Here is a 15,220-nt window from a genome sequence, read left to right as displayed (position 1 = left end):
CTCACTCTGCCCCTTCCCCCAAGGCCCTGCCCTCACTGTGCCTCTTCCCGCCCCCACTCCACCCCTTCCCCCAGGCGGGGGTATGTGTCCAGGGGGCCGATCTCCCCTTGGTGCCAGGAGTTGGGGCTGCCTTTGCCTATAGACACTAGTGCTGATGGCCTGGCCATGGCCAGGCTGGTCCAATCCCCACTCTCTGGTCGGGGCTGGAGATCCTCCGGCCTGCACCATTTCGTAAATCAGAGAAAGTGAGAGACACGAGAGCAGAGCGATGCTGACCTCAGCCAGGGGTAAGAAAGAGGAACCGGCAGACGGGGTGAGGGGGCAGCCCTTTCCCGCACGAGAAGGGATGGAAGGAACTCATGGGTCAGGGAAAAGCAAGCGGGGGTGGAGGTGCCACATGGGGGCCACGCACAGGCCTGTGTGATGTAGTTAGCTCGACCTAACCCCCCTTGCGGGCACGGCTCGGGCAATGGAAGAATTCGGCCGTCAGCCGAGCTGCTGCTTCTGGAGGGGGAGGATTTGCTACAGCAACGGACAAAGCCGCCTCTGGCACCGTAGGAAGGGTCTATGCCACGGCAGCCGAGCGGCTGTAACACGGACCTCCTCACGGAGGCCACCGAGCGGCAGTGGGGCTCGAACCCCCGATCCCGAAAGCAGAAGGCCCTGCCAGCCGAGTTAGATTTGCGGCTACCCGGATGGGCGTAGGATGGTGCATTGGGAATAGACCCTGTCTGATACCGGGCGTGGGACAGGCCAGCTCCAGCCGCGGGCTATCCGGGGACCGCTCTGGGACTGATTCCCTTGGCCAAAGCCCCGGGTGTGGTGCTGCCGTCTCTAGCCTCTGCCGTTTAATCAGCTGCTGGCACCTCGGGTGGGGTGGGGGATGCGGCAGGACGCGGCCCTCAGGTGTCACTCAACATGCCTGCGTAGCCCATAACTCCACGCCTGCCCCTCCCCAGCCGCGCCACCCCACCTGGGCTGTTCCTCTGCACGCAGAGATCTGTTCAAGTGCCCGGCGCCCAGCGTGGCACATGCCGGCTCCTCCCACCCCTGCCACATAGCGGGATTGATCCTGCCGGATGCTTCGGAGCCGCACGTCCCCTACGCTGAGCAGCCGGGAATCCAGCCCAGGGGCTCAGATGGCTTCTTCCCCTCTGCCCTAATGGCCGGTGCAACTTTCCCTTCACAGCCCGGCTTCAGCTTCCGGAAGCTGTGGGCTTTCACCGGCCCCGGATTCCTCATGAGCATTGCCTTTCTGGACCCGGGGAACATCGAGTCGGACCTGCAGTGCGGGGCCGTCGCTGGGTTCAAGGTGAGCAGGGGGGGGGGGGACGAGGGCGCGTTCGCCAGCACCACCTGTGCCCACTAAAGCCAGGATGGGGCCCGATAGATGGTGCATGACCTGGAGCAGCACAGGGTGGGGTGCGTGCCACTCAAACCACCCCGGGGGAGATTCTCCAGCCAGTCACAACGGTCCCTTTGGCCACTTCACCCCATTGCTAGTAGCTGGGTCCTTCTCTCCCACCCTAAACACCACACTGAGGATGAATAACACTTAGAACTTAGGTGGCGCTGGCCATCATCCGTCCATCTGTCCAGCCCATCCATCCCACCGTCACTTAGACTGTCAGCGCTTTGGGACAGGTCTGTACAGCGCCTTGCACTACGGGGCCATGATCCCAGGTCTGGGGTTTTCAGGCTCTACCATAATAACCCCCCAGCAAGCACTGATCATTAAGGTAACGAGCTAGCAGGTGTATGCAGCACACCCAGCCGCCCCACGCAACTGAGGCCCCGGCCCCAGACCCCCGTCTCCGTTCACGCTGGCTCTGGCGTGGATTCCTTGGGGTCTGGCTCTACTGTGGTTGGTTCAAAGTCCTGTCTGGGGTATGGAGGGGACCTTCCCAGACCCCAAGGCCAGGGGGTTTCAACCTTTTTCTTTCTGAGGCCAACATGCTATAAAACCCCCATAGCCCACCTGTGCCCCAATAATTGGTTTTCTGCATATACAAGCCAGGGCCGGCGTTAGGGGGTACAAGCAGGGCAGTTACCTGGGGCCCCACGCTACAGGGGTCCCCACCAAGCTACATTGCTCAGGCTTCGGCTTCAGCCCCATGCCCTGGGCCCCCAGCCGAGTCTAATGCTGGCCCTGCTTGGAGGCCCCCCGGAAACCTGCTCGAGGCCCCCAGGGGGCCCTGGACCCCTGGTGGAGAACCCCTGCGCTAGGCTACCCCTCGCCGACCCAGAGTCATTCAGCCTGCCCCAGTGAAGTCAATGGGAGTTTTACCACTGACTTCCCTGGGGACAGGACCAGGGCTGGTGTGTTTAGGTGACTCAGCCGGCGCTTTGCTGGGTCTGTAGCTTCTGTCTCCTGCTAGCTCCATGGGCTGGGCTGGCTCCTGGAGCCCCTGCTCAGAGGCACTGGACGTGCCCGGTCTGCCCCCCAACAGCCTGTCCCTTTATTGCGCTAGTTGCTGTGGGTGCTGCTCTGGGCCACCATCCTGGGGCTGCTGTGCCAGCGGCTGGCGATCAGGCTGGGTGTGGTCACGGGACTGGACCTGGGTGAGGTCTGCTACCAGTACTACCCAAAGGTGAGTGGCAAGCCGCCGTGCGGGCACCACGGGTCGCAGCTGGGAGCCTCACCTTGCCGGGGCGGATCTAGGGGAGCTTTGGCCACTGGGGTCCGGAGAGCAGCGAGCACGGGCTGGGCTGCGGGTGGCACCCACGGGCTGCTCATGTTGGCACGGGCACGTTGGCTGGCGAGACAGGAGTTCCACAGCCATTTGTCTGGATTCCTCTGGCCTCGGTCACCTGCCCCACAGCTCAGATTCGTGCCCTGCTTTGCAGCATCAGATGCCTGCTTTGGGGTTTTGAACCCTTGGGTGGATTTGGGGTCACTGGAAAGTGGGGGCGGGGGGGGCTGGCGGTACTGGACAGAACCAGCTACAGTGCAGGACGGTGCTTTACAAACGCACACTCACAGTGTGGGCTCTTGTGATGCCCCTCGGCCTGACCCGCAGCCCCCTGCTAGCCCCGTTCTGCCCCCCCCCCCCCACAGCTCTGCGATGCCCCTCGGGCCTGACCCGCAGCCCATTCAGTGAACGTGGGGATCATTCCCTGGAGAATTATACAAACGTTAAGGTCACACTGAGCCCATAAGACACGTGGCTAGAGAGACTCCTAATTAACCCTGGGCAAATGGCCCTGGGATGCTGAGAAGCAGAGCGAGGCCGCGCCAGGTTCTTCCTGGTGGGGGGAGCTGAGCAGAGTATGGGGTTACTGTCAAGTGCAGTAGATGGTTACCTCGCTACGCTCCCGTGTAGCTCAAGTGAACAGCAGGAGCGGACAAGCCCTTTAGGAAGCGGGAGGCTGTTCCCCCGTCAGAGCTCTCTGCAATCGGGGGTGAGGAATCCAACCGTATATTATACCCCAGAGGAGAGGGGCTTTATCATGAGGTCGCACCGGCGACTCTTTAATGATCCCCAACCCCCCAGAACATCAGACCTGACCCACCCTCCTACTATCCCTACTTGTAGCAAAGGAGCAGCAGCGGCAAGGAGAACTGTGGGCTTGTGGTTAGAGCCGCAGACTTGCAATCAGGACTCCTGGGTTCTGTTCACAGCTCTGTGCATGGCACTGGGCATGTCTCTGTGCCTCAGTTTCCCAATCTATAACATGGTCACATGGGTGTTGTGAGGCTTGATAAAATGCTCTGAGGTCCCTGGCAATGCGAGGCCGCCAGCCAGTCCCTGACTGTGGCGCTGGCCCTGTTTGCTGCAGGTACCGCGCGTGCTGCTCTGGATCACGATCGAGATCGCCATCATTGGTTCCGACATGCAGGAGGTGATCGGGACGGCCATCGCTTTCAGCCTCCTCTCAGCCGGACGGTAACAAACCCCCATGCTGCAGCCACAACTCCTGTGTGCTAGGGGAGCCGGGCCTCGAACCCGGGACCTTCAGCCCCCAGTCTGCCAGCTGAACTAAAAGAGCGCGCCCTGAGCTTGCAGCAGTAGTGAGCCCCTTATCCTGTCTGTGGGTGACATCCCAGGTACAAACCAAGCTAGCGTGTTACACGATCCCTCTAGCATGCCGGATCCTCGCCTTAGCGGCGCTGATTCCTAACCCCAGCGACCAAATGCAGGACCAGCTGGTTTGAAGCTAGGCAGGATTAGCTAGAGATCTCAGAGCTGGGGTCTGCCTGTTTTCCTCAGCCCCGTGCCTGCACTCGGAGACACCAGCTCTAGGCTCAGGCAGTCCTGGGCCTTCTCCTGACACTTCCTGTGGGTTTGGAAGCAGGACCCAGAGACAGATTTTAGTCGCTGTCAAACCAGGCTGCATTCAAGCCAGACCCCTCCAAAGCTGTGTAGCCCTGTTACCAAAGTCCCGAGCCAGCTGGGCTCCATCGCTGGCAATGTTTGACGCAGGATGGGATGTGCTTCTAAAGATCCACTCTAGCTCCACCAGGAGTGAATTCAGGAAAGTCCTGTGGCCTACAGGAGGTCAGACTAGGTGGTCACAACGCCCCTTCTGGCCTGAGGCGCTACGAATCCAGGGTCCCTCTGCAGAGCTCCAGGGCTTGGCTGCACCCCAGCGCATCGCGTTCCCTGAAGGCTTGTGTGCCGGAGACAGAGTCGCTCAGCTGAGCCTTTCACAAGCAGAGACGACCCCTCCCCTTGCCTTCCTCTAGCAAGGGGGCTGCCTGTCCAGCACAAGACGGCGTCAGGAGTGAGCCTCCCCCGGCTTCGGCATAGCAGTAACCCCTGTGATTTCCCCCCGCAGCATCCCCCTGTGGGGCGGAGTCCTCATCACCATCATCGACACCCTCTTCTTCCTCTTCCTGGATAAATACGGTAAGTTCTGGGGGGGGGGGGCTGCCGGTGCCACCTGCCCGGTTTACATGGAGGGGGTTAGGTTAGGAAGCTGCAGAACAAGGAGGCTTTTCCCAGGCTGGTCGGTTTCACGCTCTGTTTCTAGTCCGTTTCCTGCTCCCTTTCCCAGTGCAGAGCTGCTGGCGCCCAATCTGCGTGGCTTGCTGCTCTTTGGAGCCCAGCCCTGGCCGCAACACTGAACCAAATGCCCAGCTCCCCGCCGCGCTCCCTGTGGTGCGGCTTCGCTCCTCCGTGGCGTCCACCCAGCCAGGACCCAAGTCAGAGGGTGGCAACCTCCCAGCGGGGCGGGAGGGAGTCAATGTGGACACAAGAACACGTGGATATAAACTGGCCATCAACAAGCTTTGGCTTGAAATTGGAGGAAGGTTTGTTCCAAGTTCTGGAACGGCCTCCCAAGGGGAGCAGTGGGGGCAAAACCCTGAACTGGCTTCAAGACTGAGTGTGATAAGTGTAGGGAGGGGCTGGTATGGTGAGACTGCCGACAATGGCATGTAGCCGATCTTCGACTGCTACCAGCAAATATCCCCAACAGCCGGGGATGGGACACTGGATGGGGAGCCCTGAGTCACTCCAGAGAATTCTTTCCCAGGGGGTCTGGCTGCTGGGTCTAGCCCACATGCTCAGGGTCTAACCAACCGCCAGATTTGGGGTTGGGAAGGAATTTCCCCCCCGGGTCAGACTGGCAGAGACCCTGGGGGGGTTCACCTTCCCCTGCAGCGTGGGGCGCGGGTCACTCGCTGGTTTGAACTAGAGCCAAGGGTGGATTCTCTGTCACTTGAAGTCTTTGGACCATGCTCTGAGGACTCAGTGACTCAGCCAGAGCTCGGGGTCTGTTCCAGGGGTGGGTGGGCGAGGTTCGGTGGCCTGCGAGGTGCAGGTCAGACAAGATGATCACGATGGTCCCTTCCAGCCTTTGACTCTCCGAGTCTGTGAGATTGTCCCCAAGCCAAACGTGCCGCCTGGTCCCGGGGGTTGGCTCTGAGCTGCCTGTCTGAGCACGGCTGCAGCGTGGAGCTCCCATGTTCTCCATTTCCCCTCCAGGTCTCCGGAAGCTGGAAGCCTTTTTCGGTCTCCTGATCACTATCATGGCAGTGACCTTTGGCTACGAGGTAAAGAGACATTTCCTGGCTGCCTTGCCCAGCCCTTGCGTGTGAGCAGGGGAGGAACGGCCCAGAGTTCACACCACAGAACTACCTCGGGCCGCGATCACAGGCTGAGACTCCACAGAGGTCCCCAGAGCCCGAGAGAGAACAGGAACATCCGACTGGGTCACTGAGTCCAGTCTCCTCCTGTCACGGGCAACCCCATCAGCTAATCCCGCTCACAGATCTCTCGAGCTCCCTCTTACACCCGGTTAAGTTCCTTGCACTTGTGCTCAGCGAGCGGGCAGAGGTGGGGATCCGAGCTGCCCGCGTTATGGAGGGGCCACTTACAGACCCGTCTGGCCAAAGGGAAATCTCAGTGCACTGGGCACGGCTGGAGCCAGGAGGGGCGGCGCTGCTGCTCTGGGAGGCGTTCGGGGGGAGAGCAGACAGGCGCGTCTTTCCCCTCGCCCGGGCAGCCCTTGTGCCACCTCCAGAGGCCTGCTGCCAAGCACAGCAGCTATGTGGGAGTTAGGTCTTTTTACAAGGGTGCATCAGCTGCAAACCCTTCCTTTGACTGGGGTCCCTGTTTGTCCCACAAGCTAAGCCGGGGGATGCCTGGTCAGTATTTGGGTGGCAGACTCCCCTCCAGGGAGGACGAAGTGGCAGCAGATGCTTTTCCCTGGGAGGTGCCGCCTTGCAGCTGCTTGCGATCGTTAGAGACCGTGGGCTTTGGGGTGTCGGCCCCACGTCCTGGCTGGGGCGTGTCTTTGCCCCCCATGGATTGGGGTGGGGATTCGTGTGGCCGTGCGCTGTGACGGAGCTGCCGTGACCTCGTCCGGTCCGGTGGGGACTCCTGTGTCATGGAGCTGGGGACGGGGACTGCTTGCTCACTGCCGCTTTGCGTGGCAGGCCGGCGTTAGCACTGCCGACAAGGGCAGAGTGGGCCCAGGAGCCAGAGCCATGCTTCTCCTCACTCGCTCTCCCCTCCTCTGTCCCCAGTACGTGGTGGTACGGCCTGCCCAGACGGAGGTGCTGAAGGGCATATTCTTCCCCTACTGCCGCGGCTGCGGGCGGGAGGAGCTGCTGCAGGCTGTGGGCATCGTGGGCGCCATCATCATGCCGCACAATATCTACCTCCACTCCTCCCTGGTCAAGGTGAGGGCTCGGGGTGGGCGCCCGACCCTGCCGTGGGCGCCAATCAGCTGCCTTCCCTCTTCATCCTGGGGGGCACTTCTGTAACCCACAAGGGGCCTGGTGTGCGCATGATGGAGTCACAAAAACAACAAGGAGTCCGGTGGCACCTTAAAGACTAACAGATATTTCGGCTTAAGCTTTCAGGGGTAAAAAACATCACTTCTTCAGATGCATGGAGTGAAAGTTACAGACGCAGGCATGTGGAGTCAGCCATCAGCGGCATTAGGAGGCCATGGGTGCAATACCTTGACCTGCCAGCGGGGGCGTTGTTGCACTCCCAGCCCCTGCTCCAGCTGGGGTGGGGATGCTACCGACCGGAGAGTGAAGCCAGGGGGTGGATACTCAGTATGTGGGAGCGTGGGTGGGACCGAGGGCAGCACCCTGGGAACAGGAAACAGATGCTTGGCTCCTCCGCCCAGCTGGGCGGGGCATCAAGCCCCAGGCTGCACCCCACCCCCTGCCCCATGATAGCCCCATGAGCCATCTGAGCATGCCATTCCCGCCACGGGCTCAGGGCTCCCCAGAGAGCCAGTAGCCCTGTCCCCCCCGTGCCCTGGCCTAGCCAGCTGCGTGACGGTGCCCCCCGCTGTGTGCCCCCGCCCAGACCCGCGAAGTGACGCGCTCCCAGAGGCAGGAGGTGAGCGAGGCCAACAAGTACTTCCTGATTGAGTCCTGCATCGCCCTCTTCATCTCCTTCCTCATCAACCTCTTCGTCATGGCCGTCTTCGGCCAGGCCTTCTACCACCGCACCAACCAGGACGTGGTGAGTACCTGCCACCAGGGGGCAGGGGCGGGCCTTCTCCCCTACCCCAGGCCCCGCGTCCCACCACCCTCTCTGATGAGCCGCCGGTGTGCCTGCACTTCCCAGCAGCTCCAGCGAGGGGCAGCACCTGAGCCGTACACACCCCCCCCCCACCAGCAGGGGTGCGAGAGGCTGTGTGATCATCCTCAGCTGAGTTTAAATCTTACTGCCCCACCAGAGCCCCTAGCGACTACCAGCACCAGCTCCCTTGGGGACTAGAACTCTCGACCTTCCGCACTAAAAAGCCAGGCCTCTACCCCCAGGAGCCAACAGGGCAGCTCCCCTGACCTCCAGCCACAGCTGACTCATGGCGGGCACTAGAGGGCAGCAGGGAGCACACCCACCCAGCAGCGATTGGGGCCACCAGCCCCCGGGATCTGATAGGCTCTTGCAGGCGGGGCTGGTCCCCCGTCGCCCGCTCGGCCCCGGGCAGCGTTAAGGGCAGGGATGCGGGGAGGCGTGGTCCGCTGATTGCTCAGCCCGCTGTAGGGCCGGCCTGCGCCTGTCCCCTGCCAGTGCCCTCCTGCCCCCACCCCAGTGAGGTCATTTGCCAGGCAGCCTCCTGACGGGTGGGCCCCGCGCCCCCTGTGTTTCAGTACAACGTTTGCGCCAACAGCAGCGTCAGCCAGTACGCCCCCATCTTCCCCAGGAACAACGAGACGGTCTCCGTGGACATCTACCAAGGGGTGAGTCGGGGGCACAGACACCCCCCTGCCCTCCCCCCCGGCAGCTGGGGCTGGGCTGCCGGGATGGGGACGCGTGGGGCTCAGCGGCTTAGCCCCATGGGAGAGGGGGAGGGTTTGCCCATCCTGGCCTCCCAGGGCAGGCTCTTTTTCTGGCAGCGCCCCCTGCACCGGCCTCAGCCTTCAGGTGCCCACAATCCTCTCCCGGGTCCCTGCTGGAGCCATCGGGGTCCCTTCTATTTCCCCCGCCCCTCGTACCCCGCCCCACCCATCGCTGCCATCGCTGAGAGCCGGACCGAGGGGTTACTGCTGAACAGCCTCCCAGTGCCCCGACCTGCCAGCCTGGCGTGGGAGAGGCCGGGAGCAGATCCTGGCCCTACCCCACAAGGGAGGGCTTGGGGTCCCTCCTTGGGCCCTGCTAACACAGGCTCTGCTCTGTCCCCCTTCAGGGCGTCATTCTGGGCTGTTACTTCGGCTCCGTTGCTCTCTATATCTGGGCCATCGGGATTCTGGCAGCGGGGCAGAGTTCCACCATGACCGGGACCTACGCTGGGCAGTTTGTCATGGAGGTGAGGGACGGGGGCTGGGCTGGGTTGGTACCGGCTGGGGGCGGAGCCAGCGCTTCCCCGGAGGCCCTTATTGCTGCAAAGAGAAACTTCCAGCTGTGATCCTGCTGCCTGCCTGAGTCTGCAGAGAGCCTGCTTCCAACCACGTCACTGAGCCAGGTGTGAACTTCCCCATTCTCCCCAGTGGGGCGTTGACTCTGGAGTCTAATGAAACCAACAGCCGCACCATTTAACTATTTCACTGCTGATCCTCTTACCAGAACGCTGGGAGTTTGGGGTCGTGGGTGGAGCTAGAGTAAAAGCCCCCATGCCTGCCCGCTCTCTGTCCCCTAAAGGAAGCAGATTGGAAGCGCTTGCTGGAAGTGGGATCTGTCTCTCTCCCCCTAATCTAGGCATTTGTACCACACTCCTCGGCTTGGTGCCTGGGCGCCTGGGACGGCTCCACAGGGGAAAAACCACAGGGGGGTTATCGGGAGTTCGCTCCATTTCTCCTCAGCCCCTTCCCCAGGACAAGCAGATGCAAGTGTCTGTAGGCTGGCGGGAATGCTAAGGCGCAAAGGCAGGGTGAAAGGAAGACCCTGATCTCTTGCAATTCCCAGGAACTTTCTGCAAATTCCAGTCTGCAGAACTCAGGTCGCCTCCCTAAAACTCCCACTGCGCTTTCACTTCGAGACATCAACCCGTCACCTCCCTTCTTCAAACCTGTCGGGCTGACTTCTTGCACGCTGCTGCTGCGCTCCACCCCAGAGGCAGCTGCATTTCAGCAGCCACTCAAGCGGTCTCTGTGTCTGGAGCTTGTCACTAGGTTGTAATCTTTGCACAAGGGGAGCTGAACCTACCTGAGACTCACTGACTAATGTACTGCCCATCAGCGTGGTGACATCTAGGGCTGGCTGGGGGGACTGCACAGACCTAACCCAAGCAAAGGTTTGCGCGTCCAGCCCCGCACGCAGCTATTTCTCCCTGTCCTAGCAGCTCAGAGAACCAGCCTTCCTGGCTCTATAGACCCGTCGGCTGGCCCAGCCGCTGCACTGGGCCAGTGGGGGTTGGGGTCGGGGCATCAGGGACCTGGCCCCGCGCTTTTCCCAATAATGGAAACATTTAACAGCCGAGTTCGGTTTGTTTTTCCTAAAACTTGTGAATGACTCGGACGCTCTGAGGGAGGAGGAGACGAAGTGTTAGAGCCGGGGAGAGGACAGAACCACGTGAATAACGGCCCCTCGTGAACAGCTCGGCTGGTGCCCTTCAATCCCGCAGCCCCTCCCTGCTAGCCCAGCCATGGGCTCCCCCCGCCCCAACTCTGCCAGTGCCTCATAATCCCAATCCACAGCCCCCTGGGCTCCCCCCACTAACTCTGCCGGTGCCCCTCACTCCCGACCCGCAGCTCCTTCTGCATTTCATAGTGTTTCCTCTCCCTCTTGCTGGGCCAGGCCTTGCTGTCCCCGAGCAAGACCCTTGCTCATGTTGGCCGTCCCATCCCCAGGCTACGAGGGGATGCTCTGAAACACAGGTCGGCTCACGTGTTCGCTAACCCAGTGTGGACGTGGCCGGCGAGCGGGCGCTTTAACCCAGGTTCCCTGGGCGGGGTGACCCCTGGGGGTGGGCGAGGAGCCTAGTTCACGTGTGTTTGAAGCCCAGCTTTGCTCCATTTGGCAGCGCCGTCCCTCCCCACCAGGAGGCAGGATCCTTGGGAAAGGAAACTTTTTCGTTGAGCTCCTGGGGCTGGAGGGTTGGGCGGGAGGGGGTGTCTATTCAGCACAGGACGTTCCAGGGCTGGACGGCCCGACCCTACAGGGCGGGGCGTGTCCTCCGCTCCCATTGCAGATTCTCGGGAATTAATCGTGCCCGGGGGGGGGCTGTATGGATGGTGGGTTCTGAGCACTGGAGTGAGTGCTGGGAGGGTGACCTGAGGGTGGTGGTGGGCGATCGAGTAGCGGGGGCTGAACTGAGGTGGTGGTGGCGATCGGGGCTGACCTGGGGGGGCTGAATTGAGGGGGGTTGGGTGGGGAGAGAACTGATGGGGGACAGGATTAATGGCTGGGCAGGAGACTGGCAGAGGTGGGAGTCAGAGCTCCTGCAGCCGGGACCAAAAATCGCTGTCTCCAGCGCAGGCAGGAGATTGTCCCACACCCTGGGGCGGGGGGGGGGAGTCCAAACATCAAGACCCTGCCCGGAAAAACGCAGTAGAATCGCTTTGAAAAATGTTGTGAGTTTTGGAGCCAATCTCCTGTTTTTTGATCTCTGGACGTTGCCAGTCCAGCCATTGCGGGGGCAGATCTGGCTCCAGGGGCCTCTCCCCCCAGTGACCCGGCAGCGTCAAGCCCCCGGCATCGTTCTCACCCACTGACGGGGCGTCCCCCCCCTTTGTCCCTCCCCAGGGGTTCCTGCAGCTGCGCTGGTCCCGCTTTGCCCGCGTGCTCTTCACCCGCTCCTTCGCCATCCTCCCCACCGTCTTCATCGCCGCCTTCAAGGACGTCAGCCACCTGACGGGGATGAACGACCTGCTCAACGTGCTACAGAGCATCCTGGTGAGAGCCGGGCCTGGACCTTGGGCACAGCTGATTCGGGGCAAGGGGGGGGCCCAGACGTGGTAGTGGGGGGTGGGGGCAGGTACCTGGGAGCAGGGTCCCCTCCCCTCTCACCCTGCCCCTCTGCCTTGCAGCTCCCCTTCGCCGTCCTCCCAGTTCTCACTTTCACCAGCATGCGGCCGCTCATGCAGGAGTTCACCAATGGCATGTGAGTATCTGCCCGGGCCTGGGGGTCCCACCTCTCCACCAGGCCGATGGCTGGGGGCGCAGGCAGCCTCCCCAGGGTGCCCAGCGTCCAGATCCCCCCAAATGCTGAAATTAACAAGCAGCAGAACCCCGGAACTTTGGGGTTTGTCAGGACCTGGGGGTGGGGCATCCTTCAGCCAATCGCGTGGCTGGGTTGGGGGGAGGGTCACAGGTGGGTGCAGGTGGGCAGGCTGTGCTTGCCATGTGCTCGCCGGGCCCCCTTGGGCCTGGGCCTGCAAGAGCTGGGCTGGCAGCACAGGGCACGGGAGCTACGCCCTGGCGCACGTCCCCACACGGGCAGGCTCAGCCGTGCGTCAGCCCCTCCCGCACTGGTGCACCCCCCTGCACGGGACAGGAGGCAGGGCGGAGCGGGGCCAGCCCATGCAGAGTCAGAGAGGCCGGACCCCCACCCAGGCAGCTGTCGGGAGGGGGCCAGGCCGGGCTCACGGGGGCTCTGGTCTCCGCAGTGTCGGGAAGGTGCTGATGATCCTCATCACCGGGCTGATCTGCGCCATTAACCTCTACTTCGTGGTGATCTACATCCCTACGCTGGGCAGCATTGCCTACTACATCCCCCTGGCCTTCGTGCTGGCCGGCTACGTGGCCTTCACCGCCTACCTGGTAGGGCGGCTGGGGCGGGGCCTGTGCTCTAGGGCTGGGGGATCCGGTCCTGGGCTGGGAGGGAGTACTTGGTGGGGGGGGATTGTGAGCACTTCGGGGGGCTCAGGACCTGGGACTTCTCTGCCAAGCCGTGCCCCTCATGTCCCTCCCCAGCGACCCCCCAGTGCCTGACTCCAAAGGGGACCCCCTACTGGTCAGATAGGGGAACAGTGGGGGGACCCCTCACAGAGCCACTCCAGTAATCAGAGCAAGATTGGGCAGCCCCTGCCCGCACCCACTGGTTTTCAGGGGCACCTGCTGCCTGCAGAGCTGGGACAAGGGCTGGTCAGAGACGGGCAGATCCTAGCCTGGGGCGAATCAGAACCAGCTGCCACATTATCCAGCTCCCAGGCCCCAGTCAGTGGTGGGCTTGGTACCAGGCTCTGGTCGGTCTCTGGAGCGTGGCTCAGGTCAGGGGCTCTGATCCCACCGCGCAGGCTGGACTCTGGGGCAGAGAGCGAGTGGGGGTCACTAGGTCATCTCCCCCCTTTGCTCCAACACCCCCAGGCTGCTCCACCCCCCCCCAACCCAGCGCTCTGTCCCAATCAGCTCAGCTGGTTTCCCTCTCGCCCCCCGTAGATCTGGATGTGCTGCATTGCACACGGAGCCGACTTCCTGGCCTGCGGCCGCCACAGCCAGTTCTCCTACGGGCTCCCCTCCACCGACCCCCCAGGCGGGGCAGGGCCCCGATGACGCGTCGTGCCCTGCCCCTGGGCACTCGCGCCACAGGACTGGGCTGCCTCTGGGTTTGTCGCCATCCCAGGAGGGAAGGAAGCCATCGCCACGCAGTCACCGCTACCGGCAGGGCCAGGGTTCAGGGCTGGGCTCCCCACTCCCCCCATGGACTGACGGACATGCAGCATCCCAGGGCATCTCCCCTTCTCAGCAAGCTCAGGGCATGGGGGGGCGGCACTGAGCAATTAGCACCTTCGCAGGCACCTGTGATCACACACACACACACACCCTGCCGCCACAGCTCTGCTGGTGCTCCCCAATCCTGACCCACAGCCCCCTGCTATAGTCCTGGTCCCCCCGGAGTGCTGCCGGTGCCCCTCAATCCCGACCTGCAGCTCTTGTTTAAGGTCCAGATCCTACATGTGAAATAATGACCCTAAGTTCACACTGATTGTGGAGGTAACTGAGCCCTCGGGGGATCCCACTGTGAGTAGCCCTTGCTGGCCAGGGTCGGGGGAATGGGCTGGGAGGGGCCGGAGCTGTGACTGGAGTAAAAGCTGCAGTATCCCAGAAGAAGATTCATGGAGAAGGAGTTCAAGTTGCAGACCCTGCCAGCCAGGCACCTCCCCGGGAAAGTGCCGCTCTGTGAATAAACTTGATTTCAAGGGTTCCCTACAGGAGGGTCTGGTCATTGGCTGGTGCCCCCGGAGGGAGCAGAAACGAGCCACCCCTGGAGCCGAGCTGGCCCCACCGGCCAGCCTGGGCCTCAGTCTGAGCCTCCCTGCAAGAGTCCATTGTCACCCTTCAGTGGCGGCCAAAGGTCATTGCCCAGAATAGGAACATTTTCCGCATGCCCATCACTTCCTATCCCAAAGCACGTACCAGGGCATCCTGGGATGCAGCCACCTCTGGGGTGGAGGACAACAGGCATAGTGCAGCAATGCTAATCAGCCGCAGAGGGGACTTTGGCAAATGCCCTGGGTTGACTGGCCAGGCAGAACAGACAGGGTTGTCAGGGTCTTGCCCCCGACAGGTCCCCTCCCTGGAGAGTGCATGGAGCTCAGCGTATCTGCTTGCAACGGAGGAAGGCTGGGTCAGGGCTGCAGGGCTGTGAATCTAGGAATTTCATCCCTGCTGTTTGGCGCACGGGGCCACCCCGTCCAGCTGGACTCCCAGGCCCAAAGGAACCCAGCCCTCTTCTCGCTGAGCTGCTGGGTCACCGTGGCCTGCTAGGGACTGCACGGTTTTGTTTAAATTGCATTTGTTCCTGGTTTTGCTGTTTCGTGCCGCATGAAGGGGCCCTGAAAGGGTTAAAAAAGAGAGCAGGGTGAGGGGATCTGCTCGGTTTTTCCCTTAGAAATACCAGGAGCATCACGTCTGGTTTTGCAGGACGGCTCGGAGCGGCGTAGTGCGCCTGACAGCGGGGTGTGGAATCTTTACCAAAGACCACCTTTGTCCCAAGTGTGTGTCAGGCATTGGAGTTAACCAGGGTTCACCGTAGCGAACAAACCTCACCTGGCTAAAAAATCCCCTTTCCACGGCTCCACTCTCCTGCTCTTGTGATGTCAGACCGTCGCCCGCTCCCTGCTCAGCCACAGGACGGGCCACACTTGAGCATCTCCTGTTAAAAGCCATTGGCTGACCTAGAGCTGGCTCCAGTCCCAAACCTGCCAGCCCTCTTCAGAGACCCAAACAAGGGCCCAACCCCGACCTGCTTTCAGCCCCCGTCTCTTCAGATCGAGGAGTTCGTGGAGCTCTGGAATGCAGACGTAGCCTGAGTCCGGAGCGAAACCAACAAGAGACTTTCCATTGAGGGGAGTGAGCCTGGCACGTGGGAGCACCGTTCTCCTCCTACAGCTGCGCCCATCCCGGGAGCATGCAGGAGTCTTGCC

General features: G+C 62.0%; 1 protein-coding gene across 1 annotated transcript; it reads left to right on the top strand.

Moving 5' to 3' along the window:
• The first annotated feature begins 1,195 nt into the window (after positions 1 to 1,195).
• Positions 1,196 to 14,003, top strand: SLC11A1 (solute carrier family 11 member 1). Its single transcript, XM_026647361.2, has 13 exons — positions 1,196 to 1,312; positions 2,472 to 2,591; positions 3,781 to 3,887; positions 4,780 to 4,850; positions 5,931 to 5,998; positions 6,974 to 7,129; positions 7,773 to 7,931; positions 8,567 to 8,656; positions 9,103 to 9,222; positions 11,598 to 11,747; positions 11,882 to 11,955; positions 12,461 to 12,614; positions 13,233 to 14,003. The coding sequence occupies exons 1-13, from the start codon at positions 1,241 to 1,243 to the stop codon at positions 13,344 to 13,346; spliced, it is 1,455 nt and encodes a 484-aa protein (XP_026503146.1). The 5' UTR covers positions 1,196 to 1,240; the 3' UTR covers positions 13,347 to 14,003.
• Positions 14,004 to 15,220: the final 1,217 nt, after the last annotated feature.

The sequence above is a fragment of the Terrapene carolina genome, unplaced genomic scaffold (genome assembly GCF_002925995.2).
Source record: "Terrapene carolina triunguis isolate 2854851 unplaced genomic scaffold, T_m_triunguis-2.0 Scaffold62, whole genome shotgun sequence".
NCBI classification, from domain to species: Eukaryota; Metazoa; Chordata; order Testudines; family Emydidae; genus Terrapene; species Terrapene triunguis.
Note: the sequence above shows the minus strand (reverse complement) of the source record. Positions and strands in the feature narration are given on the sequence as shown.